At 33.3% G+C, this 25,382-nt stretch overlaps 6 protein-coding genes across 6 annotated transcripts; 3 read left to right on the plus strand and 3 right to left on the minus strand.

Moving 5' to 3' along the window:
- Nucleotides 1–571: 571 nt before the first annotated feature.
- On the plus strand, nt 572–3,370 carry LOC108723289 (WAS protein family homolog 1). The gene is made up of 4 exons (XM_018448897.1): nt 572–949; nt 1,530–1,659; nt 1,779–2,337; nt 2,464–3,370. The coding sequence occupies exons 1-4, from the start codon at nt 928–930 to the stop codon at nt 3,238–3,240; spliced, it is 1,488 nt and encodes a 495-aa protein (XP_018304399.1). The 5' UTR covers nt 572–927; the 3' UTR covers nt 3,241–3,370.
- Nucleotides 3,371–4,285: 915 nt separating this feature from the next.
- Nucleotides 4,286–9,465, minus strand: colt (carnitine/acylcarnitine carrier protein colt, mitochondrial). The gene is made up of 5 exons (XM_018448900.1): nt 9,024–9,465; nt 8,759–8,873; nt 8,105–8,419; nt 4,707–4,880; nt 4,286–4,597 (listed from the first exon to the last, which is right to left on the minus strand). The coding sequence occupies exons 1-5, from the start codon at nt 9,117–9,119 to the stop codon at nt 4,410–4,412; spliced, it is 888 nt and encodes a 295-aa protein (XP_018304402.1). The 5' UTR covers nt 9,120–9,465; the 3' UTR covers nt 4,286–4,409.
- Nucleotides 4,897–7,913, plus strand: LOC108723288 (insulin-like growth factor-binding protein complex acid labile subunit). Its single transcript, XM_018448896.1, has 6 exons — nt 4,897–5,185; nt 5,648–5,785; nt 5,851–5,982; nt 6,056–6,873; nt 6,944–7,493; nt 7,664–7,913. Exons 1-6 carry the CDS (start codon nt 5,147–5,149, stop codon nt 7,835–7,837), a joined length of 1,851 nt encoding a protein of 616 aa, XP_018304398.1. The 5' UTR covers nt 4,897–5,146; the 3' UTR covers nt 7,838–7,913.
- A 920-nt stretch (nt 9,466–10,385) lies between the features above and the next one.
- On the minus strand, nt 10,386–13,219 carry LOC108723290 (baculoviral IAP repeat-containing protein 2). Its single transcript, XM_018448898.1, has 4 exons — nt 13,048–13,219; nt 12,031–12,105; nt 11,286–11,953; nt 10,386–10,896 (listed from the first exon to the last, which is right to left on the minus strand). The coding sequence occupies exons 2-4, from the start codon at nt 12,068–12,070 to the stop codon at nt 10,543–10,545; spliced, it is 1,062 nt and encodes a 353-aa protein (XP_018304400.1). The 5' UTR covers nt 12,071–12,105; nt 13,048–13,219; the 3' UTR covers nt 10,386–10,542.
- Nucleotides 13,220–16,021: 2,802 nt separating this feature from the next.
- Pgant7 (N-acetylgalactosaminyltransferase 7) lies at nt 16,022–19,173 on the plus strand. The gene is made up of 11 exons (XM_018448804.1): nt 16,022–16,072; nt 16,273–16,446; nt 16,718–16,923; nt 17,012–17,178; nt 17,265–17,472; nt 17,619–17,795; nt 17,888–18,131; nt 18,216–18,437; nt 18,534–18,632; nt 18,757–18,882; nt 18,974–19,173. Exons 1-11 carry the CDS (start codon nt 16,022–16,024, stop codon nt 19,112–19,114), a joined length of 1,815 nt encoding a protein of 604 aa, XP_018304306.1. The 3' UTR covers nt 19,115–19,173.
- Nucleotides 19,174–21,158: 1,985 nt separating this feature from the next.
- Nucleotides 21,159–25,064, minus strand: CCT4 (chaperonin containing TCP1 subunit 4). Its single transcript, XM_018448791.1, has 10 exons — nt 24,719–25,064; nt 23,769–23,821; nt 23,577–23,666; nt 23,254–23,505; nt 23,022–23,117; nt 22,787–22,948; nt 22,364–22,708; nt 21,991–22,242; nt 21,332–21,615; nt 21,159–21,258 (listed from the first exon to the last, which is right to left on the minus strand). The coding sequence occupies exons 1-9, from the start codon at nt 24,840–24,842 to the stop codon at nt 21,370–21,372; spliced, it is 1,620 nt and encodes a 539-aa protein (XP_018304293.1). The 5' UTR covers nt 24,843–25,064; the 3' UTR covers nt 21,159–21,258; nt 21,332–21,369.
- Nucleotides 25,065–25,382: the final 318 nt, after the last annotated feature.

Here is a 25,382-nt window from a genome sequence, read left to right on the forward strand (position 1 = left end):
AATATGCCTAAAATATTATTTAATATTAAATAATATTATGCGCTTATAGGGTAGAGACTCGAATCCATTTGAAATATTTAAAAGAATGCGAAATTGAAGTGGGTTTACTAATAATATATGTGAATCAAATACTTCTCTGATGAAAATTTTCTTGGAATTTTTCAGAATTTCTACATTAAAAAAATAAATTTCAGAATTTTTCACAATCTTGTATAACTTTTAGAAAATTTCTCAGATTTTTTTACGTGAATTTTTATACATGAATACAAATCGAATGTAAAATGAATTCTAAAGTTTTCTATTTTCTCATTCCATAATTTCCGAAGAAAACTTATTATAAAACTTGAAAAAGTTTAAAGAATATTCTTTAATCTAGAAATCTTCATAAATTTAAAATTGAAAAATTCTTAAAAAATATGAGACATTAAAATTTTTTCACCAGAGTTTTCTTTATGTTTCTTATATACAGCAATATGTTTATCTTGAAAACGATCCTATCAATTACCACGTATTGTAGTGTTACGCAGTCGAGTTCTATTTGAGGCTAAATTTTGATTAGCTGCTCCGAATTCAACATCCACCATCATCATGCGCAATGAAACACCTTGTTTACGTCATGGCGCAATTTGGCGCAACGGCAATTCAGAGCAATCAGTTAGCCAATCAAATTTTCCATCAGCTTACAGTGATAATTCGTCATTGAATTTAAGAAATATGATTTGAAGGCTCTGAGGTGGATGTCATTTGATGTCACTCAATGTCATGCGGCGTACAGCTGAGATACCCAAGGAGTTAACGTAATCCGCGTATTCGCGTGTTCATAATTCAGGACACGTCGGCACCTCGCACGTCGACGTCCCGTGATATGTGATGTGCATTATTGTCTTGTGAGACGGTTATCTTTGCGACTCTCCCGTCGGGACCAAGATGCCAGAACGAATCGAGATTGGTACGTGAAATCCCGGCTTTTGTGGTACTTTCCGCTCGCGACGTACAAATCACGTTCACATTATTTACACGATGCAACATAACCTATTCTCTAAAATTTTGGGAGTGAATGTCACTCTTTTTCGAGACTAGCTCAATTTTCATTCTTTAGAGTGAGATTCCACTTCACAGAATTTAAAAAATAATAACGGGATTATTTAAAAAAATATGAGTAAGCAATCCAGGCTGTATCTGGACTTGGCTGAGAAAGGAGGAGATAAAAGGACTCAGAATAGTATATAATTTCATATCAAGGATGAAGAAAAAATTAAAATAATTAAAGCTTAGATATCTAAATAGCTTAGATAGCTAAATGACTTTCTTAAGTTGGAAACATTTTCGTTAAAAACAATGTGTAAATATTCATAATTATTGTTGAATTCTACATTTACATTTAATTATTAAATCCGATTGTTTATCTTGCAACACATTAATACATACGCATGAAATATGTATAAAATAATATATATATTTTATACATATGTATATATATAGTATCTGAATTTGTTTTATTATACATTTTATTATATTGCCAATTTCAGGTGTCATTCCAAGTAATTTGAGACACGAAGAGACTATAGTTCAAATAGCAGAAGCTTTGGACAATCTGGGCGATGCTGTCTCATATATATTTGATTGCATTGACAGGAGGCTTTCGGAGAACACACAAAGGTAAAATAAAAAAAATATCTCTTGATTTTCAGTATGACTATTGTATTCGATTGCCTTGCTTAATTATACATTTGATTGATCCAATAAAAATATTTACTAAAGAATAAATTTGTCTTTAGATTGACCAATATTAAAGAGAGAGCTAGAAAGTTAGAGGACAGATTGCACTATTTACAAACTAATTTAAATCTAAAAGCAGTAAAAATGTATTCTGCTGCTAAGTATCCTGCTAATCACACTTACAAAGAGTATCAAATAACCATACCGCCACAACACAAGCATACTGCTGCTATACCGAGCATTTACAAAAGTTGCGTGCCTATAAAGGATATCCCTGAAGCATATTTATCTTCTAATTGTAAGACGGAGGATGGTCAATATGCCGCAAATGTCAGTCTCCAAGAAAAGCTCCAATTTTATCACGTACGATCAAAGGCTGGCAAAAAAGATAATCTTGAGAATGACGTAGAACCATTCCCACCACAATTATCCTCAGTTAGTGCCCTCCTACTGTTCGATAGCATGGATAGCCCATACGAAAAAACATCCATGCGATCATCACGTCAGTCTGTCAACAAGCAGCAAATTGAGGACGCTCCAGATTCAATTGTACAACCGTGGCTTTCGTCAGAAATGGATGCGTCTTCCAGCTATTTGTATACCCCGACTCTTGGAGAGGTCAGATTTTCATATAATACAATAACTCATGTAACAATATAATTTGTCAATTTTTGAAAACATTACTTGTTTTTCAATTTTATGATTCTACGATTTATTCTTACAGAAGATTCTTGCCATTTTTAGGTTCCTCAAATAAATGTACCGCTAACGCTCCCAGATTTACCGGGCATTGTGGATGATGAGAAATTTGTGCTCGATCTTAACTCCCAAAGTCCTATCGCACCATCATCTGCGGTCACAACGCCCACCGTTCGTTTAGATCTACCGACGCCAATCAGTGACGAGAGAGACTCTCAGTCGAAGATCGAAGATAGTGCTCCACACTTGCCTGTTCTAACCGGAGCTACGACAACTGCACCATCACCTGCGCCGCCACCTCCTCCACCACCTCCTACCATAAATGCAGATAGTGCTGCAAACAACGAAAAAATCAATTTTCAAGTTATGGTACCACCGCCGCCACCACCACCACCGCCGCCACCGCCACCGCCACCGATTACAGAATCGACTGTGCCTACGTCAAATGATGGTTCGGAGAAAAAGAACAAAATACCGAATCGTCCGCCTATGACAACTACAACGGATGATCGTTCTAATTTGATGGCGGCAATACGAGACGCTGGTGGAATAGGCAGAGCGAAATTGAGGCCTACTGTACCGGACGAAAAGAAGCGTGATCGATGGTCTTCGGCTTCGGTAGGAGGTGATCTGATGGCGGATCTACATGCAAAACTAGCATTGAGACGCAAAGGTATCGCCGGTTCCACGGTAGGCGCTTTGGAGAGAATGTCGAGCTTAATACCGCCTCCTCCGAAACCAACTGAAGCGTCTGCGTCAGACAGAAATTCCGCCACTAGCGAATACGACTCTCAACCTGACACGGACGATTGGGAAGAGTGATCACTACTGTTGTGGTAATTGATAGAATAGCGTGCTATTGAATTATGGTAAATGATCATGATAAATGACAACATCCGCGCATGAAGAGACTCAGGGGAATTTTTTATTGGATAAATTCAATGAAGTAGATAAGGATAGAATCAGCTATATAGATCTGGTTATGTTATTTTTTATTCAGATCTGAAAATTATTTGGTTTTTAAAATGTTACGTTCACCCCGTAACTCTGCTAATCATATTTTTTTCTACGAAAAAATAATTTGTATAAAAATTTATATTTTGTGGATATATATAATAATTTTGATAATGCAATAGTTTGATTAAATAACATTACGCGACTGTGTTTACAAGTGAATAAATTACAAAATTTTTGAAGGGATGAGAAAAAAAATAAGTTAACAGAATAGAAAATTTTATTTTGTACGTTACATTTTCTCAGTAATTATCTATAATTATTTACTTACATTTTGTATATTGTGTACGATTTTCCTCAGAAAAAGTCTTGTACATAAAGTATATTACAAAGGTAAAATTAGTCCAAAATCCTGATTGTACATTTCCTAATATGCGATAAAGTGTACAATTATACGAATGTAACTAATGTATATATACTGTTACGTTAATAAAGTTTTATATTCAAATTGTACAATACACAATAAATTTGTAATATTAAACATATACATAAACATAATATTGTACATATACCATTGAGGCTGTTGAGCAGTCTTTCAATACATATTTAAGAATTATTAATATTACGATATATGATATGTTCGCAACATTGAATATATATTTGAAACGCTTTACAAAACAAGTTGTACACAAATATATGTTATACCCTGATGTCATACTTTCATTTGTTTCTTACGTACGTACGTGGCAAAATTAAAATCAAAATTGTCCTAATATTTTATGTATATCGCCTTGTCCTGATACTTTATGTATATTGTGAAACTTACATATTCTCGAGATATATGTGTGTACATATATATATATATATATATATATAAAGCTCCTAAGGGCAAGAATAAATGTATATAATTTATTTCTGTCGCGGTAAAATTAATCACTTTACACCTATCTAGTATGAAATGTAGTATAAGGAGAGCAACAGACCTCGAGAAATAGAATATTTTTCAAAAATTCTATAATTACATCGTTCAGTTTAAGTTATAAATTTGGCGCGATCCAGTTCAAGAATTTCATGCAAATTTCGAAGCCCATAAAACAGGCCGCATTTGCAGGAAAAGCTCGTAGCATAACGGGTACGACACCCTTATAAAGCGCCATTGGTCCCTCGTTTTTCATCAATTTAACAAATACCTCGCGTATTCCGTGTTTGTACGTACCTTCTGGTGCTGTATAATAATGTACGATAATAAATATTACATTGCATATTTATATCCGTTAATTACAACTTTAATACATTTTAATCAGAATGTTGAAAGTCTAGAAGTATATACGTACCAGTCTGTAGGCGACTTTTCAGGATATCAGGTGGCATTCCCACCAACCAGTTCGCAATGCCTGCACAACCGCCAGCCGTTATGGTAGCCAATAAGCTAAGTTTCCCATCCTCTGGAGTAAATCGTTCCTTTAGATATTCGTATGTTAAAAAGTACATTCCGCTAGCTGGAATATCTGAAAAAAAAGCATGGAGACACAGTAAATTAGAAATCACTCAAGTATCCTTGTGCGAACCAAAGATGGCATATAAACATTATGTAGAATTAATAATAGCGAGTAGATAGCGTGTGGGTTGGCAGATAGAAGGCATCCTGTTTGATAGGAAGCACATCAAAGCATATAGATAACAGTTAACAAAATCCAGTTTCCTTCGGACCAGTGTGCTGCCGCTGGTCCCAAGTATCGTGCTCCGATTCAAAATCGTCATAAAGTGAAACAACATGACATTTGTTATCTTGCTTTTCGTCATCTTGTCATTGGTACATACAAATTTTAACACCTTGTCGTGCGCTCCGTTAATAAATTCGACTTTGTTTTTTACGCAATTACTTTGTATACCTGACGCGTGTCGACACATTCAGGCCGATATTCATAATTAGTCCTTATATTTAAAATCGTCTTAAATACAGTTTTAAGATATCATTAGGCAATCACAAATCGGCATTCATAGTTAATTCTTATATTTAAGACTGTCTTAAGTACAGTCTTATGATGTCATGAACCAATCAGAGAACGACATTAATGCATCTTAAGACGTTTAAGACAATCTCAAAATAAGAACCGATTATGAATCAGTCTTAATATATTAATATACATAAAATATACTCTATACTCAAACTAGATTCAACGCTGTAAGATAGATTAAAAACCACAAGAAATTTATAAGTTCGCAATATTCTATCACAATATAAAATCATTGATTCGAATTGCGTTGTATTCAGGATCAGTGTATAGGACAAGTTATCGATATCGGTGATGTGTGGGAGATTAAATGCCCGCAGGGATGTACCTGTGAGATCCAAAAGTATTCTGACCTGTCTCTGCATCAATGGACTGGCACAAACAAAGATAATAATCAGGTATGAGTAAATGACAATCAACGTATTTGCTTCCAGATAATTTTAATACATCCTCAATCAAACAGGATATATCTTCTGATGGTGCTGATTTTAATATAAACGACAATTCAATGGCTCATGAACTGATAAAAATCGCAACATGCGTGATTGTTGACAATCCTGAAGAACTTTTGGCTAAACTTCCTTCAGATATACAGGTGACATAAAAAGCACATATAATTTTATAAGTTTATATATCCGTCATATTAACTCATCTTGGCGTTTTATCAGGTTCTGACATTACTCGAATCGGGTAGCGGAGATGTCGATATTCTTCTGCAAGCTACTACATTCCAACGATTCACCGAATTGATATCGCTAGACATTCAAGGAATAGATTATAGCGATTCCTCCATGAAAGAGACGAATAATCGTACAGAAAAAGGCGGCATTATTCTCGCATCTGATACAATGTATCCTCTAGGATCTACTTTATTATATCTAAACTTGGAACGAGTTAAATTGTCGAACTTAAATTTGCCAAACAAGGACAAGGCAAATCTGGTGATCAAGCCGATGAACTCGCAGGAAACGGAGACAGTCGATGAAAACCAGATGTCTGTAAGCAATAGCAGCCAATATAAAGGTCACAGACTTATTTTTCTGAGTCAGCAGAATAACGAAGATAAAGAAATACTGCCATATGATCTCTACAAGCAAGAATTGGAAGGCTATAGAGAAAATGTTGAACTGTTTGCTGCACTCGGTGTTTTAACACATCTAAGAATTTATGATTGTAACCTGAAAGATATATCTTGGCACATGTTCGACGGCCTCAATAGTCTTCTTTATCTTTCACTAGAAAAAAATGGCCTGAAATTCATTCCTGAATTTTGCTTTTACGGCACACCAAATTTAAGATCACTCTCACTAGCAAGCAACGAATTACTGACATTGAAAAGCGTAGATCTGGCAGGATTGCTTCTATTAGAACATCTGGATTTAAGGCAAAATAATTTAACGTTTCTGTCGGAGTTATCGTTTCCGCCTTTCCCAGCACTCGTGAGCGCTGACTTCACGGACAACCCTTTGGATTCCATTTTTCCAAGGTAATAAATAATACTATACATGATTTTTTTTCCATGATTAAATCTGAAAATTATCATATGTTCATTTCAGTACTTTTGAGATCATGAATACGACAATAAAATTGTATCTTGGAGGTACGGCATCTAAACTGAAACTGCAGAAGAATTCATTATTGGGTCTACGTCGAGCTGAGATATTACACTTGTACAATCTAGAGATACCTATATTAGAACGTTTTATCATGCAAGGATTGCCATCGTTGACACATCTTAAGATGCGAGGAAACATCTTAAGCATCGATTTTGATGCATTTGTCGATCTTACTAATTTGTTGGATCTCGATTTAAGTCATTGCCATATACAACAAATTTCTATGGATGCCTTCTATGGTTTGGAAAAAGTTAGAAGAATTGACTTATCGAATAACGATCTGGAATCTATACCGCCTGGTTTATTCACTGCTCAACAGCAGAAGGAATTGAGAGATATTATACTTACAAAGAATAAATTAACTTCGCTACCTTTAGAATTCTTTAGAAATTTGAGGTTGCCAAATAAACAAACGCGTGTACAAAATATAAGATTGGACGATAATCCTTGGGATTGTGCGTGCATCATGGTCAGCTGGAATCCTAATCTGGTAATTTATAGTTACTAACATCACTACGTGATCTTTACTGTTTAAAGTCATTTATAATGACTTAATTGTAAATAGAGAAGAATTAATATATCAGGAAATATGTTAATAAATATTAATATATTAATAATACAAAAATCATTAGTAATAGCTTTGTGCAACACTATTTTTAGGTAAACAGAAATAAGGAAACAGCTCCACGTTGTTCAACGCCAAAACGATTACAGAATTGGGGTGTATTCTACGCATTGCGCAAAGGTGGTTTACAATGCAGAAGCCCGAGGAAAAGGTACCTTCGAAAAATTTTAAAGACGAGAAACTTTGAAGAGGATAACAATATCAGTTAGCTAATCTCTCTTTTCAAATTGTACGTATCTGTCGATATACACAGAGAATTAATAAAAGAAAAATACATTCAAAATTTTTAGACCCTATCTCCTTTTCTAAAAATGATCCTTCATTTTAAGGTACATAATAAACGTGAAAATTTCCATTTTATATAATTCTTCTGATGAACTTCTATTTAGTATATACAGTGTAACATTTTTAAACATAATTTTATAAATAATATATATGATTTTTGGAAATTGTATGTAACAAAGTATGAATTATACCTCTTAATAATGTAGCACAGGTGCCTTTATAGATACTTCTGATGCCTCCTTCTCGATACAATTGCTTAGCGCAATCCAAAGGTCCACTATACTTTGGCTTCGCGTCTGCATGCTGTATTTGCAACAGACATTTAATACGTTCACCAGGTGCCATTATAATAGTCGTGAATATGCCGCTAAATGCACCAGCGTAAAACAATTGTAACGGTGTGAGTTTCTCATCTGGGACGCTCTGTTGCAGCTTCTTCCCAACACTATAGCCAAAGAAACTTATCGCAAATATAGGAGCAACGCCGGATAATGGTGCACCCATGCCTGAACAAATAACAAAAACCAATTCTAATTAATAATTTCCTTTTAAAAATATGTGTCCCTGAGATATAAATAATTTGTGAAGGTACTAACTATATCTTTACTTATGATAACTATAGACTTGGTCGTGCTACTTGAATACTATTTATACATCATGTTATATAAAGTTTTGGAAATTCTAAAATATTAAATTCTAGTTCATACAGTTGATACAATTATCAAAATGTCGATATGTTTATAGCAATAACTTAAGACTTTATACAAATATCTTTACAATTTTGATATTAAATTTGAAAAAGCCTGATGTGATATTCATGTGATATTCGGTGCAAACATAAATACCCTTATATAAACCACGTATTCCTTCTTTGGTGATTGTTTTTTTAGCACAGTCCCATGTACCAGTGTAGAGAGGCAATTCATTGGGTCGTGGAACTGGCATTGTCTGGAGCCGTACCTAAATACATGGAGCAATGTCTTACAAAACGCACATAATTCTTGTAGAAGGTAACAATATTTAGATAGAATGTAGATAAGAAAAAGAGAAGCAATATATCAATTTTACACTCAATTTTTAATAAACTGGTCAATTAAAATATAACCTCACTTTTATGGTATCCAGAGGATGGCCAGCTATCACAGTACATACTCCTCCAAATCCACCGCTCAAGAAATATTTAATAGGGCTAACGGCGTCCGACATGATTATTGTATAGAGACTGGAAGTCTATCAACAAAAGTGTCGACGAAATAACAGTCTTAAAACTCGTTGATCAAGCAGGGGTCAAAGTACAGTGGCAATTGGCCCTTGACGTAGGATCGAGATCATAAATTCCATTAATCGGTTGTGATGTTTTTCACAGTCTTTTACATAACTTAATATATAATCATATTTATATTGCAATGACATTTTAATAATAGTATGTGCAAATTAGGGACAAATTATGTTACAAACGGCTGATCTGTTCCTTCGAGCTGCATTTTATAACACTATCTGCACTCGAAACGAAGATGAATGCATAGACGAGCATATGTGTACGTGTGAATGAACGTATTTCACAATGAATGAGTGTATACATAAGGGTGCATTGGGGTATGTTCCGTTTCATACATGACGGTATCATTTTATCTTTGTTGTTCACTAAATTTTAAAGAAGGATAAAATGATACATTAGGCGCATTATGTGCAAAATGGAACGTATTCTCACATATGATTTTTCTTTTCACGTATATTGCATCATGAAATGAAAAGAGAAAAAAATAATATAAAGCATTATAAGGCATTATTTATTTGTAATATTGTTTAAAGTTATTTCGGATTATTTGGAAAACAATTATTATTTTCACGAATGTAAATCTTCAAAATACATGAATGTGTCTTTTGTATTTAATTATGTATAAATGTTCCATTATAGGTATATATAACCTATCTATTCTAATTTTAACGATTTTCTGTATATGCGCCATTCAAAAGTTAAAATAAATTTGTGATGTTTTATACATTTCTTTTCTTCTTATTATTATTTTACGACTCCTGCCAGTAGATATCAACAGAGGCAATATGGCCAGATGACATCTGCAGTAGTTTCGTAAATAATGTCAGTGTGTCCAGTAATCCTTCTTTTTAAAAACTCTTTTTAACCAGAATAGCTTCATCATGTAGGTTCTTAATCTGCAAGATTGGAGCAATCAGGTACTCCTTAAATGCAGAAAAAACTGCATATATAGGATGCAAGTAGAATCGGAACCAAAGATCCTGAGTCAACCAAACAAAGGAGCTATTTGACACCCCAACTATGCGGGAAGTTGTTTGCCATCTGTGGCAATAGTTATGTAAGGGGTGGCAAAAGAAAATAAGTTCTTATACTGTCACGTACAAGGTATATTCAGCATTTGTTAATATTATAGAATATTCTTTTTATTGAGACCACGACAACAGTATAAAGTTAATATTTTACTAACAAGAACTTTTTATGTGATACAGTTGCTGTTATTGTACCTGTTGATCTGTATGCTATATGAATTGTGTTATTTAGTTTTATTTTAAAGTATCAATTTTTATAATGCTAAATAAAAGATTCTGCAGTAAAATTCAGACGGAACTTGTTACAAAGATAAAACATTCCCTATGTGAAATACACTTGAATAGTAATTTCAATATCCTTACGACATATACCGCATATTTTCATATTACTGGCACATTCTACACACGCCAATAAATGTCCGCATGGTATAAATGCGATCTGTAATTCTCTATTAAAGCAAATTTTGCATAATGTTGCATCCTTGTTGCATGGTTTATCACTCTGTATTTGGATGGACTGTTCCTCCGTGCTGGCCTTGCCTGATACGATACTTGTTTCTGCATTATTAGTTTCTTCAAAACTAAGTGAGTTTTGAGTGCTTTCACTAGCAATACTCTCACTACCATCTTCTTCCAATCTCTTATCTAATTCATTAACTGTAGATGGCATGGTTTCCTAAAAAACAAAACAACTTAAGATTGATATTGCCTTCAGCACATTTCATAATTTTTTAAAGAGATTAAACTATTACAAATGTACAAATTGTATAATTCTAATATATTTCATTTGAAAAAAAAAAATAACAGGATAATGCTCGTTCTCTGCAAAAGTAAATAAATGCACATATATATATTTAAAAAAAAAATATATAATAATCTATAAACGAGCCAACTACCAAAGTCTTACTCTATTAAATGGCTGTTTATTTTTATATAACACATAACATAAACACATATTTCAGTATATATAAATAAATGATCACTACTATTTAAACTCTATAAAGTACTGACTAATCATTTTTGATAATAATACAATACAATATTTCAATTTCATTAGAAGCTTACTTTTTCAGTATATGTTTTCCTGGTAATGTTGTTTACAAACTCTAGTCCTTTAGTTACAAGCAAATAAGGACAATTTTTGTACCACTTGGCATGTTCTACCCAAGGATCATCCCATGTGTCCCAATCCATTAATCCTCCACCGCAGTAATAGCACAATGTTTCATCGCCATTTCCTGAGTAATAGTAACCAGCAGTTGCCAGTTCTTCTTTAGTTTGTGACATTGCTTTGGGCCATTTATCATACGATGCTAATCTGGCAGCATAATTGACATATTCTGGATATTTCGGTTTCGATGTAAGCTCTTTCAATCTATAATTCATTTGATCTCCACAGTTGGGAATGGATTTAGGCACGTTTGTCCAATTGTAAATTCCACATTCATCCATGTCTTCCGGCACAGATGGATTTGCGCTAGGATCCATACTAATTGGCACATTGCCACATGAAATATTACGAAGAAACCAACAGTTTCTATTGTATCGTTGATGATCAACCATTGGATCGTCTTCCACTTTCCATTTCCATAGTTCTTCACCACACTCGAAACATTTCACTATGTCGCTTTCACCAGTATAAAAAAATCCAGCCGCTGCGAATTCCTCGGACTTCTTCCATGAATATGGCCAGTTATGGAAACTTTTCAAACGGGCAGCCTCATACTGATAATCTAAAGAAATCATTATCAGTTTCATCTTGTTTTTTCGCAAGATTTATCATAAGATTTTATTAAATTTTGTAACATACTATTTGGTGGAAACCTGTAGTGTTCAATGCATTCAGCCATTTTTGAGATATATTTGTAAAGGTGTGTTTATGAACCTGTAAAGAAAAAAATAAATGTTAATATAAATATTTAAATCTTATCCAGTAAATTTTTAAGACAACAATTTTATTTAATTTAAACATTATTTTCATTACATATAGTAATGAAAATATCAAACAGCCCGAACATAAATTTAATGTGAGGCATAATTTCTAATCGAATTTGCTGACATATGGACAGCCAGGGACAGCTGTGTGGATAGATTATTTATCAGGTTAAACTGTACACAAACAATAGGTCTATTCGCATTGCATGCACTTTTTGCACTCAGCATCTTCGCTTTCTCTCTTTTCAACGTCCAAATATATATCTATCTCATTTTAAGTGCAAAAATATTTGAGGATTTCAAACAACGGGAACAGATCAAATAAAGCCTGTTCTTTTTGGCTGAACTTTTGCACCAGTTCACCTTTCCTCTTCTTTTTTCCTCCTAAAGAGAAAAAGAAGATGAATTGGTGCAAAAGTTCAGCTAAAAAGAACAGGCCTATAGTCAACGGACACGTAACAACGGGAACAGATCAAATAAAGCCTGTTCTTTTTGGCTGAACTTTTGCACCAGTTCACCTTTCCTCTTCTTTTTTCCTCCTAAAGAGAAAAAGAAGATGAATTGGTGCAAAAGTTCAGCTAAAAAGAACAGGCCTATAGTCAACGGACACGTAATTTATCAGAAATAGACAAATATATGTGCCTACGGTTATAACATCGGTCATAGACAAATATAACATCGTTCAGACAGCCGATTGAACTGAATAGATAAATTCTCTACCACTTTACGATTTCCATAAATTGAGGAATTAATAACGACCTGCGTGAATTCATGCGGCAAAAAAACAGTATATCGCATATGAGATTCGAGAAGATATTTATTAATTAATTTCATTGTTACGAAAATCGCAAAATGGTGAAGGATTTTTTTTTACTTAATTTAATCTTGTTACCTGCGAGCAAACAGATTATGCTTTTCAAGCATCCTAAGTGTGACTACAACTATTGTTTGTAACTATTTGTAACAAAGATCAGCCACAATCTGGCTCGTGCTATCAACGCGTAGCGCGTAGTGGAGGAAGAGTGAGGGTAGTTGCCGATAGCTACAGCTAGGCTGCGTTCGGAAATATCACCTGAGTGCCCTCGTGTATTGTTTTATCCTTGTTGTTCATCCAATGTTAAATAAAGATAAGATGATACACGAGGGCACTTAGGTGATGTTTCCGAACGCAACCCTATAGCCTACGGCTATTGGAAACTACCCCCACTCTTCCCCCACCACGCGTTACCAAGTGGTAGCGCAAGCTAGAGTCCTAGATTTATCAGAGAGAGGCGCAACCGGCTTAAGTCAGTATGACAAAGGTACTAGGGAGGGTACTAAACATGGCTGACATGCTATGAAATTGCCTTTAAACTGTCAAACAAGATAAGACAAAGTAATATAAAATTATATTTAAATGAATCGTATCAATTCTTTAGACGGAATATTTATGTATTAATAAGTCAGTTGATTAATTGTCATTATAATCGCTTTTGCGTATCACCATAACCTCTTAATTTGCACTGCTATTAACGGAGTAAAACTTTACTCGATGGTAAAGATTCTCGATAAAATTATTCCTGAAATTAAAAAACATATTATTGCATTTCTCAAATAAATAATTCTGTATGATACGTAGAAGAATTTCATATGATTTAATCTATGGAGTATTCCAACTGTTTGAAATGAAGTAATTTTAAAGTCATTTGTGATTGCTTGTTTGTAAATTAAAACAGAAATGTTTGAAGATAAGATATTGTATAATTGCAGGTACGATTGCAGTATTATGTTCTTACATTCAAGAAACATTGAAAAAAATGATAATTGTGAAGCATATATATCTACTGTTAACGAACAAGTAATCAGGCTTTCTGTATAATATCAGTAATCACAGTTTAGTCAGCATGGATACTGTTCAAGAGCAAGAATGAGATAGAGTGAGATAGAATGTATAGAATAAAATAAAATAGAAATATGTCACTAGTACTATAAATGGTTGCCAAGTCATGTGATTGCAACAGCGAATCAGATGCGTAACACCGGTTACGCCTCTCTGATAAATCTAGGACTCTAGGTTATGCGTGGTCTATCATGGCAGTTGCAATGGTGGATGAGACTATAAAGCTGGAAATACAATGAAAAGAGTCAATCATGAAACTTTTTTCCTAGGATGTGAAAAGTGAAAAATGAAAAATTTCTCCATTAACTGCAATGGTTAAAATTTTCACTTTTCACTTTCTATTCTAGGGATAAAGTTTCATGATTGATACCAAGAGCACATTGCACAGGCTAATAGGAACAGGAAATAGCAAATTTCAAATTATCAGAAACCATAGGTTTGTTCGTGTCGCATGCTCTAACATGTTCCAATATGCTCCTACCATAGCTCTTACTCACTCCAACGCGCTTGATAGAGTGAGTAGAAGTTATGGTAGGAGCATGTTGGAGCATGTTAGAACTTACTACGAGAATAAATCTAATAGGTCTGTTCGCGTTGCGTGAAATCTCCAAATATTTTTGCACTTAAAATGAGATAGATATATATTTGGCCTTGAAAAGAGAGAAAGCGAAGATACCAAGTGCCAAAAGTGCAACCAACGCGAACAGACCTATTGGCTGCGTTCAGCAGACTCAACAGTTTTGCAACCGTTTTATGATTGTCTGCTGAGATAGGACCATTCTTCTAGATCTAAAAGTATGATCCAATCAGCTCGAAAGAAACTTCCAACAGTTGCAAAACGAACGTTCTGCTGAACGCAGCCATGGTAAGGCCGAAATCAGACTACGCATTGAATATTGGCTACGTTTACATCGTGCATTTAGGCCGCGGCCTATACAATAGATATCCTTGTTTATCCTGTAGGTTAAACAAAGACACCTATTGTATAGGTCGCGGACTAAGCGTACGGTGTAAACGTAGCCAATGAGATTGAAGATTGAAAGGTTGAAATTTGACCAATCAAAACAATAGGAGTTACAATTTCTTTGTCCTCACTGGTCAAATTTCAATCTTCAATCTTCAACCTCAAACTTCAATGCGTAATCTGTTTCCGGCCTAAATATACTAGAATGAACGCTTTCTGATAGGTTGAAATCTTTTATTACTTATGCTGAGCTCTTGTATCTGTTTGGTCTATATTTTTAGTTCTAACGGAATATGCCAATCAGATGCAAGAGCTCACTGAGCGCTCAGTGAGCTCTTGTATCTGTTGGGTCTATATTTTTAGTTCTAACGGAATATACCAATAAGATACAAATACTCACTAAGCGCTCAGTGAGCGGTCATAGTACTGAATGCACCCATGTGTTTCCGGCTTTATTCTCTGTTCTCTACAGGGCCCCTATTCTCGAAAAATATCGCATACTAAAAACTAGGGAAATACTAGTATGCGTTACACATACTATAGCATTTCCCTTGTTTTTCGTATGCGATACTTTTCAAGAATAGGGGCCCAGGGGATCGATTATGTATCTCGAAATGAGGTGAAAATTACAAAAGTGAGCAAATTCACTAAAATATTCATAATTTAATTGGTCAATAACTAGTGAATATGCTCACTTTTGTAATTTTCACCTCATTTCAAGAAACACAATCGACTCCCTGTTCTTGTTCTCTATTTGCGGAGCCCCTTACTGCTCGTCACCATATTTGAGCCATGATTTCTTCCATCATGATTTGCGTGAGAAATTGATCAAATATGGCGATGAGCATGCGAAAATCTGCGCTCTACAAATGCAACGTCTCTATCTTCACATTTTTAGTATGCGACAGCTGGCGACACGTTGGCTTCTTTTATGCAAATGTAGATGTTACAGTTTTGATACAATTGAATATGTAGGTTTGTAAACGTATAATAATTATTGATGTTTGACACGTTGATGAATGCATGTCATTGAGCTGGCTCTCAATTGTCTCAGTTTCTTTTTTCCGACAAAAGGTATCGTACATTTCATTTATTTATCAGAATTATTAGCTGAAAATGAAACAGGTTAGTTCCGCGTTAACAAATTATGCAGCGGCTAAATTACCAATTTGATTTATTTTCGAAATAATACGCAGCGTTGACAGAATTTTTAAAAATATGTTAGAGCTCCAAAAATTAAAAAACAGTATTAAATAACATGTTTAAATTTTTAGATATATAATTTGAAGAAAATGAGGATTGTGCAATTTAGAAGAAACCGCTTGTTCCACGTATTAATTGGCAGTACTCTAACACTGTTAGTTTTGTACATTCTTCTTAATTTCTCCTCGGACGATCATATGAACAATATAAAAGAATATTGGTCACAAGGTCGTGGAAAGAGACAGGTAAAATACTTATTTTTAATTAATATATATTAATTAATATTAATTTATTTTATAAATATCTATGCTAAAAAATTTTTTGTTAACAATTTTTTTGATACTTTCCATCCTTATACGTGTTAAATATACTTTTCATCAAAAGACACAAATGACATGGTGAATTTTTTCATCTTTATTTAATATTGGCAAACAAGATAATGATTCACTGTTATATTGTATCATTTGTACCTCTTGTTGGGCAGCATTCTCTATATCTCTTTTTAACATTATGCAGGTACCAGTACTCATAGAAGGTTTAGGAAATTATGAGCCACGAGATGTATCAGTTAGATCCGGTCCTGGGGAAGGTGGTAAACCACATATTTTGAGAGACGATCAGTTGAACGATGTCCAGCAATCGGAATCTGATTATGGTATGAATATGGTGTGCTCTGATGAAATCTCATTGTCGAGATCGATACCAGATACCAGACTCGCACAGTAAGTCCTATCGTCCTATCTTGTACAGCTAATAATATTAGTGTTTGATCTACCTTGTAATTTCCATGTTTTTCTTTATATAATATAGATGTAAGCATTGGAACTATCCAGAAGAGCTACCACGTACTAGTGTTATTATAGTTTTTCATAACGAAGGTTGGTCTGTTTTACTGCGAACTATTCAGAGCGTTATAGATCGTACTCCATCAAAGCTACTTGAAGAGGTTCTTCTTGTTGATGATTTTTCTGATAAAGGTATATTCTTTCATGCAATGCTACAATATTTGTACTTGAAGTATTCGATAGTTAACATATATGATAAATAATACAATTCTTTTCAGAGAATTTAAAAAGTGATTTAGATTCCAATATTGAACAATGGGGAGGAAAAGTTAGATTACTTAGAAATCATGAAAGACAAGGTTTAATACGAACGCGATCTCGAGGAGCACGTGAGGCCAGAGGTGAAGTAATAGTATTTTTAGATGCTCATTGCGAAGTCAATGTGAATTGGCTGCCTCCGCTTTTAGCGCCAATTGCTGAAAATAGGTAAAATAATTTACATTGAAAATTGGAAGAATATCGATGTTTTTGTAATTAGAAAAAAAATTGAAGTATCAAATAGAAAGTACGATAATAGAATAATATAATTTTGCAATACTTTTCTTCTAAACCATACATTCCTTTTCTTCTAGAAACGTAATGACTGTTCCTGTGATAGACGGAATTGATCATAAAACTTTTGAATATCGTCCTGTGTATCAAGAAGGACATTTGTACAGAGGAATATTTGAGTGGGGAATGTTGTATAAAGAGAACGAATTACCCAGGCGGGAAGGCAAAACGCGTGCACATGACAGTATGCCGTACAGGTACAATTTCTATTTCTACATATGTAGTCTTATTTAGTTTGTTCGATATTTCTCTTCTCCAGAGTATTATTTCATTCACATACGGCTTACAGATCACCTACGCACGCTGGTGGTTTATTTGCCATAAATCGACAATACTTTTTATCATTGGGTGGATACGATGAAGGATTACTCGTCTGGGGAGGAGAAAATTTCGAATTATCTTTTAAGATTTGGCAATGTGGTGGAAGTATTTTGTGGGTTCCGTGCTCACATGTTGGGCACGTTTACCGAGGATTTATGCCTTACACATTCGGTAAACTTGCTCAGAAAAAGAAAGGACCATTGATAACTATTGTGAGTTGTATCATCTATAGATACATCAATATATATATCTTTATCGAAAAAAAAAAACAGTTATAAAATGAATTGTTTTTATAGAATTATAAAAGAGTTATAGAAACGTGGTTCGATGAGAAACACAAAGAGTTTTTTTATACCAGAGAACCTCTGGCTCGATTGCTCGATCACGGTGATATATCCGAACAATTAGCTTTTAAAAAACGCAAGAAATGTAAGAGCTTCCAATGGTTCATCGATAATGTAGCATATGATGTGCTAGATAAATTTCCAGAATTGCCACCGAATGTTCACTGGGGAGAGGTACGTTTGACTAAAAGCATAAAAGTGCATAAGTTTAAGTTTCCTCAACAAATTTTATACATACTTTTTGTATCAACAATGACAATACTTTTTTAGTTACGTAATACGGCATCTGGATCATGTTTGGATACTATGGGTCACTCGCCTCCAAGTCTTATGGCTACTTCCCACTGTCATGGGTTTGGAAATAATCAAGTAATTTTTGCAAATATTTAATTTTTTATTCTTAATATAACTTATTAATTTCTTTATTCCATTTCTTTATTATCTCTATATTTCTAATATTCCTCATTACTCTTTAATATATATTTCTTATTAGCTTATCAGGCTGAACGCTAAGGGTCAATTGGGTGTCGGTGAAAGATGTATTGATGCAGACGGCCAACGTATAAAATACGCATTTTGTCGTCTGGGAACTGTAGACGGTCCATGGCAATACGATGAAGTAAGTTTATTATTTTTGATAAGAAAAATTCTTAACAGATAACAAAAATCTTACACGAATGTTATCAATATATGTTAATTCGTATTTGCAGAAAACAAAAACATTATTACATAGAGTATATAAAAAATGTATTGCACTTCATCCTCAAACTCAACAGTTATCTTTAATGCCATGTGACATAAACAATGCTTATCAGCAATGGAGTTTTCATCAAGTCCATCCAAGATGGTAATATGGAAAAGAGAGACTTTTCTATTTATCAAAATTTGTAAATTATTTAAAATTGTATGCAAGAACAAAATTTATTTAGTAATATATAATTCAAGATAGTTTAACACTTATTTGTGACTAATTCACTATATATTAGAAAGCGATATAAATAAATAATAACTACGAATATTGACATAAACATCGAATAAATATTTAAGAACAATAATTTTGGATCTTAAGATATATTAAGGTGAAAGTTAGGAGGTTAAGCACTTTATGAAGTGCAAAAAGTGCATTTCAACTTTAATGAACTTTTTCAAGTGTTTCCTACATTTAGAAATGTACATATGTCGTCTATATTTAGATATTAATTAAAATTAAAAAATTTAATTTAATTTAAAATTTAATAAAAAGGCATTTGGATATATAATTTTTTAAACAAAATTATCTCATTTAAAGCATGTTGCCTCCTCTTTACACCGACTGATAAACTGTAATGAGAAATTAATATTTAATAACATTTATATATATATATATATATAGGAAAGATTTACACATGTGCAAAATATTTTGATATATGATGTTCCCATTGCTACTGCCAAGATTTTGTCTAATATTTCTAATATGAATTAATTTATAAAAATTTTATTTAAATGTCTTTTTAATTTTTGAAAAAAAATTCCTAGCTAAGTTGAGATAATGTTACTTCTATATCGTTCGATAGCTAAAGATTGACATAAAACGTAGAAATTGATACTTCTAAATGAAAATTGTAATTTATATTGATATTATATATACGTCTGCGCGTGAGCTTATGCGAGAATGTGTGTAAAAATTTATACATAAATGAGAATATGTACATTCCAGAAAATTGAAATACTATGACATACTTATAAGATATTTTTATTTTTATATACCAGTGAATCAAGTTCTTCATTGCTACTGTAAAACATTTTATACGTTTAATAATTTTTTTTTTTAAGAAAGTATAATATAAAAATAGTATAAATATTATACAAATATTACTAAAATGAAACGATTAAAAATTAATAATATATAAAAAAATGTTCTTTTATATTTTTTTTTGTATAATGAACAGTTTGTGTTAGATTTTTTATCTTTTGACAAAAATTGGAAGAAGTTTATATTCTTTGTTATCGTTTTATAAAATCGATTTTACATAAAACTTTATTTGAGGTTGAAACGTCAGTACGAGAATATAATAGCTACATACAGTTATGTAAACATCAATTATTGTAATTAAATACAATAATTTATACACTAATAACTGCTCATATACACTTTCTTTATTTAATTATTCGAAGGGTTTTACTCACTTAGTTTCAATAAAATTTTATACTTGTTAATTGTTTGTTTCAGATCTATGTCTCGCGTATATTTTTAATAAAAATTTGTGTTTATTTTTATTAGATTTTACTATGCTTTTAATTTTTATTGAATAACGAACTATTGCTACTAAAAAAAAAACGATTAGCACGATATTGCGCATATTTATCTGCGATGTATGGAATGGGATGATTTCTTTCATCGAGGATTATGATTCCAATATGTACAATTTTGAGATTTCTAATGCAGCTATCGTATAAATGTACTTAATAACATTTATAATTAATTACATTAATGATCATTACAATCCTTCAGGATTTAAAAGCAATATAAATGTGATTATGCAGTTAATTTTTGATTTATAAGATACAATATATTCCAATTTAAATATATATTTTTTATTATATGCAAAATGTACTTAATGTTTAGTTATACTTAACCAAAACTCTTGTGTATGAGATTGTATTTCGATTAAATCGTTAAAAAGATCAATATGTATGTATTATGTATGTCTTTTTTAAATATATATTAATGTTTACAAGATCTCCCAAAAATTAATTACCTCTTCCTTTTAATAAATCAGAAAAAAATTTAAAGATTTTTTTCATTAAAGTAAATAATACAATTTTATAATGCTCTTATGTTTACAGTGTGAAAAAATAAATACAAATTATATGTTCCACAATGAAATGGTTCAACATTTTTTTATTATTCAGTATTGACAGTATGTAAAACTTTTGCAAAAAGCATATACAATTAATCGTTAATGTATAGACTTTCATAATCAATGAAACAAATGTGATGAATGTGTGCACAAATCTGTAACGAAAATGAAAAATCATATTACAAAGATAACGAAAACAAAGTACTATGTATTGTTAATTATACTTACTACAAGTACGGAAACAATTTTAAATCACGTCTCATGATTTATTGAAACGTATTGACAATGTCATCAATCTTCAATATACTGCGTACAGTTTCAGAAGCAAGAGTTATTGAACTAGTAGAAACTAGCAGTGGTTGAATCACGTTCTCTTCCAATATATTAGTAATGGCGCCTTTCCGAACGTTAATCCCTGCAGTTACTTCGCCCTTCGCGTGTCGATTGCGAAGTTCAGTTACTGTAGCTATCGGATTTAAACCCGCGTTTTCGGCTAACGTCGACGGAATCACCTGTGATTTATAAATTACAAGATTATTAAGCATCGTATTAATTGTTCCTGGCTATTACGCATCAATTCGATTTGGAGTAAAATATTTTTTGGATGCTAAATATTTTTTATGATAGAACGATTGCCTATCAAGCCAAAGATTGAGAGCTACTTTTGCTATCCGCGCGTTCATAGAGAGAATAATATTATAAAGAATTTTGAATGAAAAGATATTACTGTGATAAAAATAAGAATAAAAAAACAATACCACCAAGATAACTAAATAAATCGGTTGTGATAATCCTTTTTTAAAGGATAGAAATTTAAGTAACATGAATAAGGATTTTAAAATAAAATCTATCTACAAACAACTATAGACTGCACTTAAAACACTAACCTCAAGCGCATTTGCAAAGGCCTTGATGCAATATGCATTAATTCCGCCTAAGGTCACTGCATATTCTCCCAATTTTAATGCCAATTCAATTTCTGGTGCTCCACCACCAGCAATCAGCGCTCGTTGCTTCACTAAACACCGGATGACGCACAAGGCATCATGTAGTGATCTTCCAGCTTCCTCTAATACTAATTTGTTGCTACCACGTACAAGGACTGTAACTGTTTTTCCATGATTTTGGATTCCTGTGATCTGTATAAAAATGTCAATTATATAAAACCTATATGTTATAAAATACATTCAACTACAAATGAAAGAAAGATGATATTATATACTGTAATAATTCATATTTTTCTAAGCAAAGGAGACGCACCTTAACAAATTTCGAATTTCCAGTTTGAACTTCTTCACAGAGCTCCGCATTGACAAGATTTTCAGGCACAAAATGATCCAGCGACGCAATTGGTCTGCAACCTAGCGTTTTACACACAAAAGGAATGTCCTCGCGCTCCACGTCCTTTATCACCATGACCTTAATTTTGTCCAAGAAATGTATCGCAAGATCGCTAACAGCGTCGCGCAAGACTGATTTTTGTACGAGAAGTACATTGCAACCAGTTTTCTTGATCTGTTTTACAATGTTCAATATGTAGGCACGTTCCTCCTTCAAAACACGATCCATCGCTGCGTAGTCCGATACAATAACATTATGATCCATCTAGAAAATACAAGAAATTGATTATCCATCTATGTAAAAGATTAATAGAAACAAATACACATGTATCACGATACTTACATCGGTTTTCGGTGGTGAAATGCAAAATTGAATTAATCCAATTTTAGCTTTTTCAATGCGTTTCGGGCCATTAACATTACAAGATTTTTGGGTAAATATTAATCCATCTACTAACTCAGTGTCTTCGACAGTTCCTCCTAACTTCTTTATCACTTTGACGTCCTATAAAAAAACATACATTAATAAATTCATGTCAATACATTAATCTGCTAAATAATATACAATTTGCTCTCACATTTAAGTCAACTGACACTTCCTTTCCTTCTTCAGTAACCTTTAATACGGCATCCACTGCGAGTGGTGCAAGAAGACTAGATTGTTGATGCACAACCTAAAATATATTAAAACAAATATTAAAAATTATGATATATATATATATATATAAATATATAATTTTAGACTCAATACAAAACCTGACGATCAAAGTATATTATTAACATTATTATCAAATGCATTATTAGACATACCTTGGAATTAAGAGATGTTGCTGCAACCTTTACAAGAGATTCTTTATCTGTTAGGTCAACAGGTATGGACATCTGTGTCAAAATTGATACTGCTTTAGATGCTGCTTTCTGAAAAGCGTCGCTGATCGAAGTAGGATGAATGCCTTTCTGCAACAAACGTTCCGCTGCTTCTAACAGTGATCCACCTATCACGACGACACTCGTAGTACCATCACCAGCCTCTATATCCTGAGCTTTTGACAACTCGACGAGCTAAACATAGGATATATAAACTGTAATATAAAATTTCATGAAATTTAAAGCAAGGGAAATTTATTTCTCACCATTTTTGCAGCAGGATGGATCACGTTCATTTCTTTCAGGATAGTGGCACCATCATTTGTGATAGTAACTTCTCCATTACCAGCTTGAATCTGTTATATTTAAATATATACAAAATAAATTAGTATTATGTACATAATATAGTATTATATACACAACTTTGTCAAATAAAGAATAATGAATATAGAATTTACCATCTTGTCCATCCCTCTAGGTCCAAGACTTGTACGAATTGCATCGCTAACAGCTACAAAAAATAATTAATATATAATATTATATATACAATCAAATCATAGAAGCTAAATTAGTGTTGTAATTTGTTTAGCTTACAAATAATAATAAATGTCAAGAATCTATGACAAAGCAGCTAACAATTGAAGGGCTTACTACAATAGTGAGCTACATTTAAAAAAAACGGAGTAAATAAACTCTAATGGATTTTCTACAATAAACTTAGAGTTAGTCACTCGTATCATGCTAGTGATAGTCAAAATTATAAATAGGATCATAAATCTAAAATCTTACATTCAAAATACATCACGTTATGGCTCGTTGGATCGTTATGCCACAATATTTCAGTCAATTATAAGGATGGCAGTTTTCAGGGCAAATAATAATACGTGTGATGGTCAGTCATAACGTAATTAAATTTAAAATCATAAAAAATGGAACTTGGTCATCTCGATACAGTCACTACTTACTGACTTATTATTGCCTTGTGACACATTCACTTGCAACTTGCTTCTGATTTTTGATCTATTATTAGAAAGCCCATAAAGTTAAAGTGATGGAAAAAAATATCAATATCACATGTTCAGCTATTTGTGGGTTAGAACCACAATATATCTGAATATGTAACATTAATATTTTTCTCATCACTTGAACTTCAAGAGTTCATTTACTACTCTGTTTTTACAAAATGTGGATTAATCCACTGTTGCAGCAAGTTTTTCAATTTTTTAACAGCGTTCGATGCATTTGCTCGACAAGCATGCTTTGACGACTCAAGAACGCGCCTATTGCTATATAAGGTAACATTTTCTTCAGCTTCGTGCGTGTCCTCCATAACCGATCGAATTGCAAGGACACGTCCCGACACAATCCCAGAAACGGCCGGTCGCAGATCGCGAATTGACAATCTTACCTTTGGCAGCGTTAATGTTGCTACTGCGAATATCCGCGGGTTTGCTCTTGTCCTTATAGGCCTGTCCATGAGACCCACGATTGTCGCCATTCTCCATCGGTTTTCTCATCATGTTCTTGGTCATGTTTCGTCGATGACGATTCTTGAGTAGGTTAGGAAGAAGATACGCTTCGAACCTCTTTCGAACAGCGTAGAAGCCAATTAACGCGACACTCTACGAATCGCGATTATTTTATATTCAACGACAAAGCGTCGATATTAAAATGTCGCGATGTTCGGCGAAGATGAAACACGTCGTAGTCGTAACAATGAGACACGAGACGACGAGACTTGCGAGCCGGGCTTTACGCGCATGCGCAGCAGCAGATCGTGGGTCTGTCGCGTTGTTTACACTTTTTGCACTCGTCACATCTTCGTTTTCTCTCTTTTCAACGCCCAAATATATATCTATCTCGTTTTAAGTTCAAAAATTTTTATAGATTTCAAACAACGCGAATAGACATCGCTTACTTTCCAGCAAGGAAAGTTAGCTCGGTTTAGCAAGGAAAATATGGCTCCTGCACACTGGACGCGGAAACGCTTGCCGCGCGGCAAAATGCGATGCGATAACCAATGAACATGTTAGGAGCTGTAAGCTTATTGGCTACCGCGTCGTATTTTGCCG

Source organism: Mycetomoellerius zeteki, unplaced genomic scaffold, assembly GCF_001594055.1.
Source record: "Mycetomoellerius zeteki isolate Tzet28-1 unplaced genomic scaffold, Tzet1.0 scaffold228, whole genome shotgun sequence".
Classification (NCBI taxonomy): domain Eukaryota; kingdom Metazoa; phylum Arthropoda; class Insecta; order Hymenoptera; family Formicidae; genus Mycetomoellerius; species Mycetomoellerius zeteki.

Coding starts and splice junctions, on each gene's coding strand:
- LOC108723289 (XM_018448897.1), top strand. CDS start 928: ATGCCAGAACGAATCGAGATTG. Junction 950..1,529: donor GCCAGAACGAATCGAGATTG/GTACGTGAAATC, acceptor TGCCAATTTCAG/GTGTCATTCCAAGTAATTTG. Junction 1,660..1,778: donor CTTTCGGAGAACACACAAAG/GTAAAATAAAAA, acceptor ATTTGTCTTTAG/ATTGACCAATATTAAAGAGA.
- LOC108723288 (XM_018448896.1), top strand. CDS start 5,147: ATGACATTTGTTATCTTGCTTTTCGTCATCTTGTCATTG. Junction 5,186..5,647: donor TTTTCGTCATCTTGTCATTG/GTACATACAAAT, acceptor CGTTGTATTCAG/GATCAGTGTATAGGACAAGT. Junction 6,874..6,943: donor TTGGATTCCATTTTTCCAAG/GTAATAAATAAT, acceptor TGTTCATTTCAG/TACTTTTGAGATCATGAATA.
- colt (XM_018448900.1), bottom strand. CDS start 9,119: ATGTCGGACGCCGTTAGCCCTATTAAATATTTCTTGAGCGGTGGATTT. Junction 4,881..8,104: donor CTGTGCTACATTATTAAGAG/GTATAATTCATA, acceptor CTTTTTTTTCAG/ATATTCCAGCTAGCGGAATG. Junction 4,598..4,706: donor GAAAAGTCGCCTACAGACTG/GTACGTATATAC, acceptor ATTATTATACAG/CACCAGAAGGTACGTACAAA.
- LOC108723290 (XM_018448898.1), bottom strand. CDS start 12,070: ATGGCTGAATGCATTGAACACTACAGGTTTCCACCAAATA. Junction 11,954..12,030: donor CTACAGGTTTCCACCAAATA/GTATGTTACAAA, acceptor TGATTTCTTTAG/ATTATCAGTATGAGGCTGCC. Junction 10,897..11,285: donor GGAAAACATATACTGAAAAA/GTAAGCTTCTAA, acceptor TTTGTTTTTTAG/GAAACCATGCCATCTACAGT.
- Pgant7 (XM_018448804.1), top strand. CDS start 16,022: ATGTCATTGAGCTGGCTCTCAATTGTCTCAGTTTCTTTTTTCCGACAA. Junction 16,924..17,011: donor CCAGATACCAGACTCGCACA/GTAAGTCCTATC, acceptor TATATAATATAG/ATGTAAGCATTGGAACTATC. Junction 18,132..18,215: donor AAGGACCATTGATAACTATT/GTGAGTTGTATC, acceptor TTGTTTTTATAG/AATTATAAAAGAGTTATAGA.
- CCT4 (XM_018448791.1), bottom strand. CDS start 24,842: ATGACCAAGAACATGATGAGAAAACCGATGGAGAATGGCGACAATCGT. Junction 23,822..24,718: donor CAACATTAACGCTGCCAAAG/GTAAGATTGTCA, acceptor TATTTTTTGTAG/CTGTTAGCGATGCAATTCGT. Junction 23,506..23,576: donor TCCATCCTGCTGCAAAAATG/GTGAGAAATAAA, acceptor TCCTATGTTTAG/CTCGTCGAGTTGTCAAAAGC.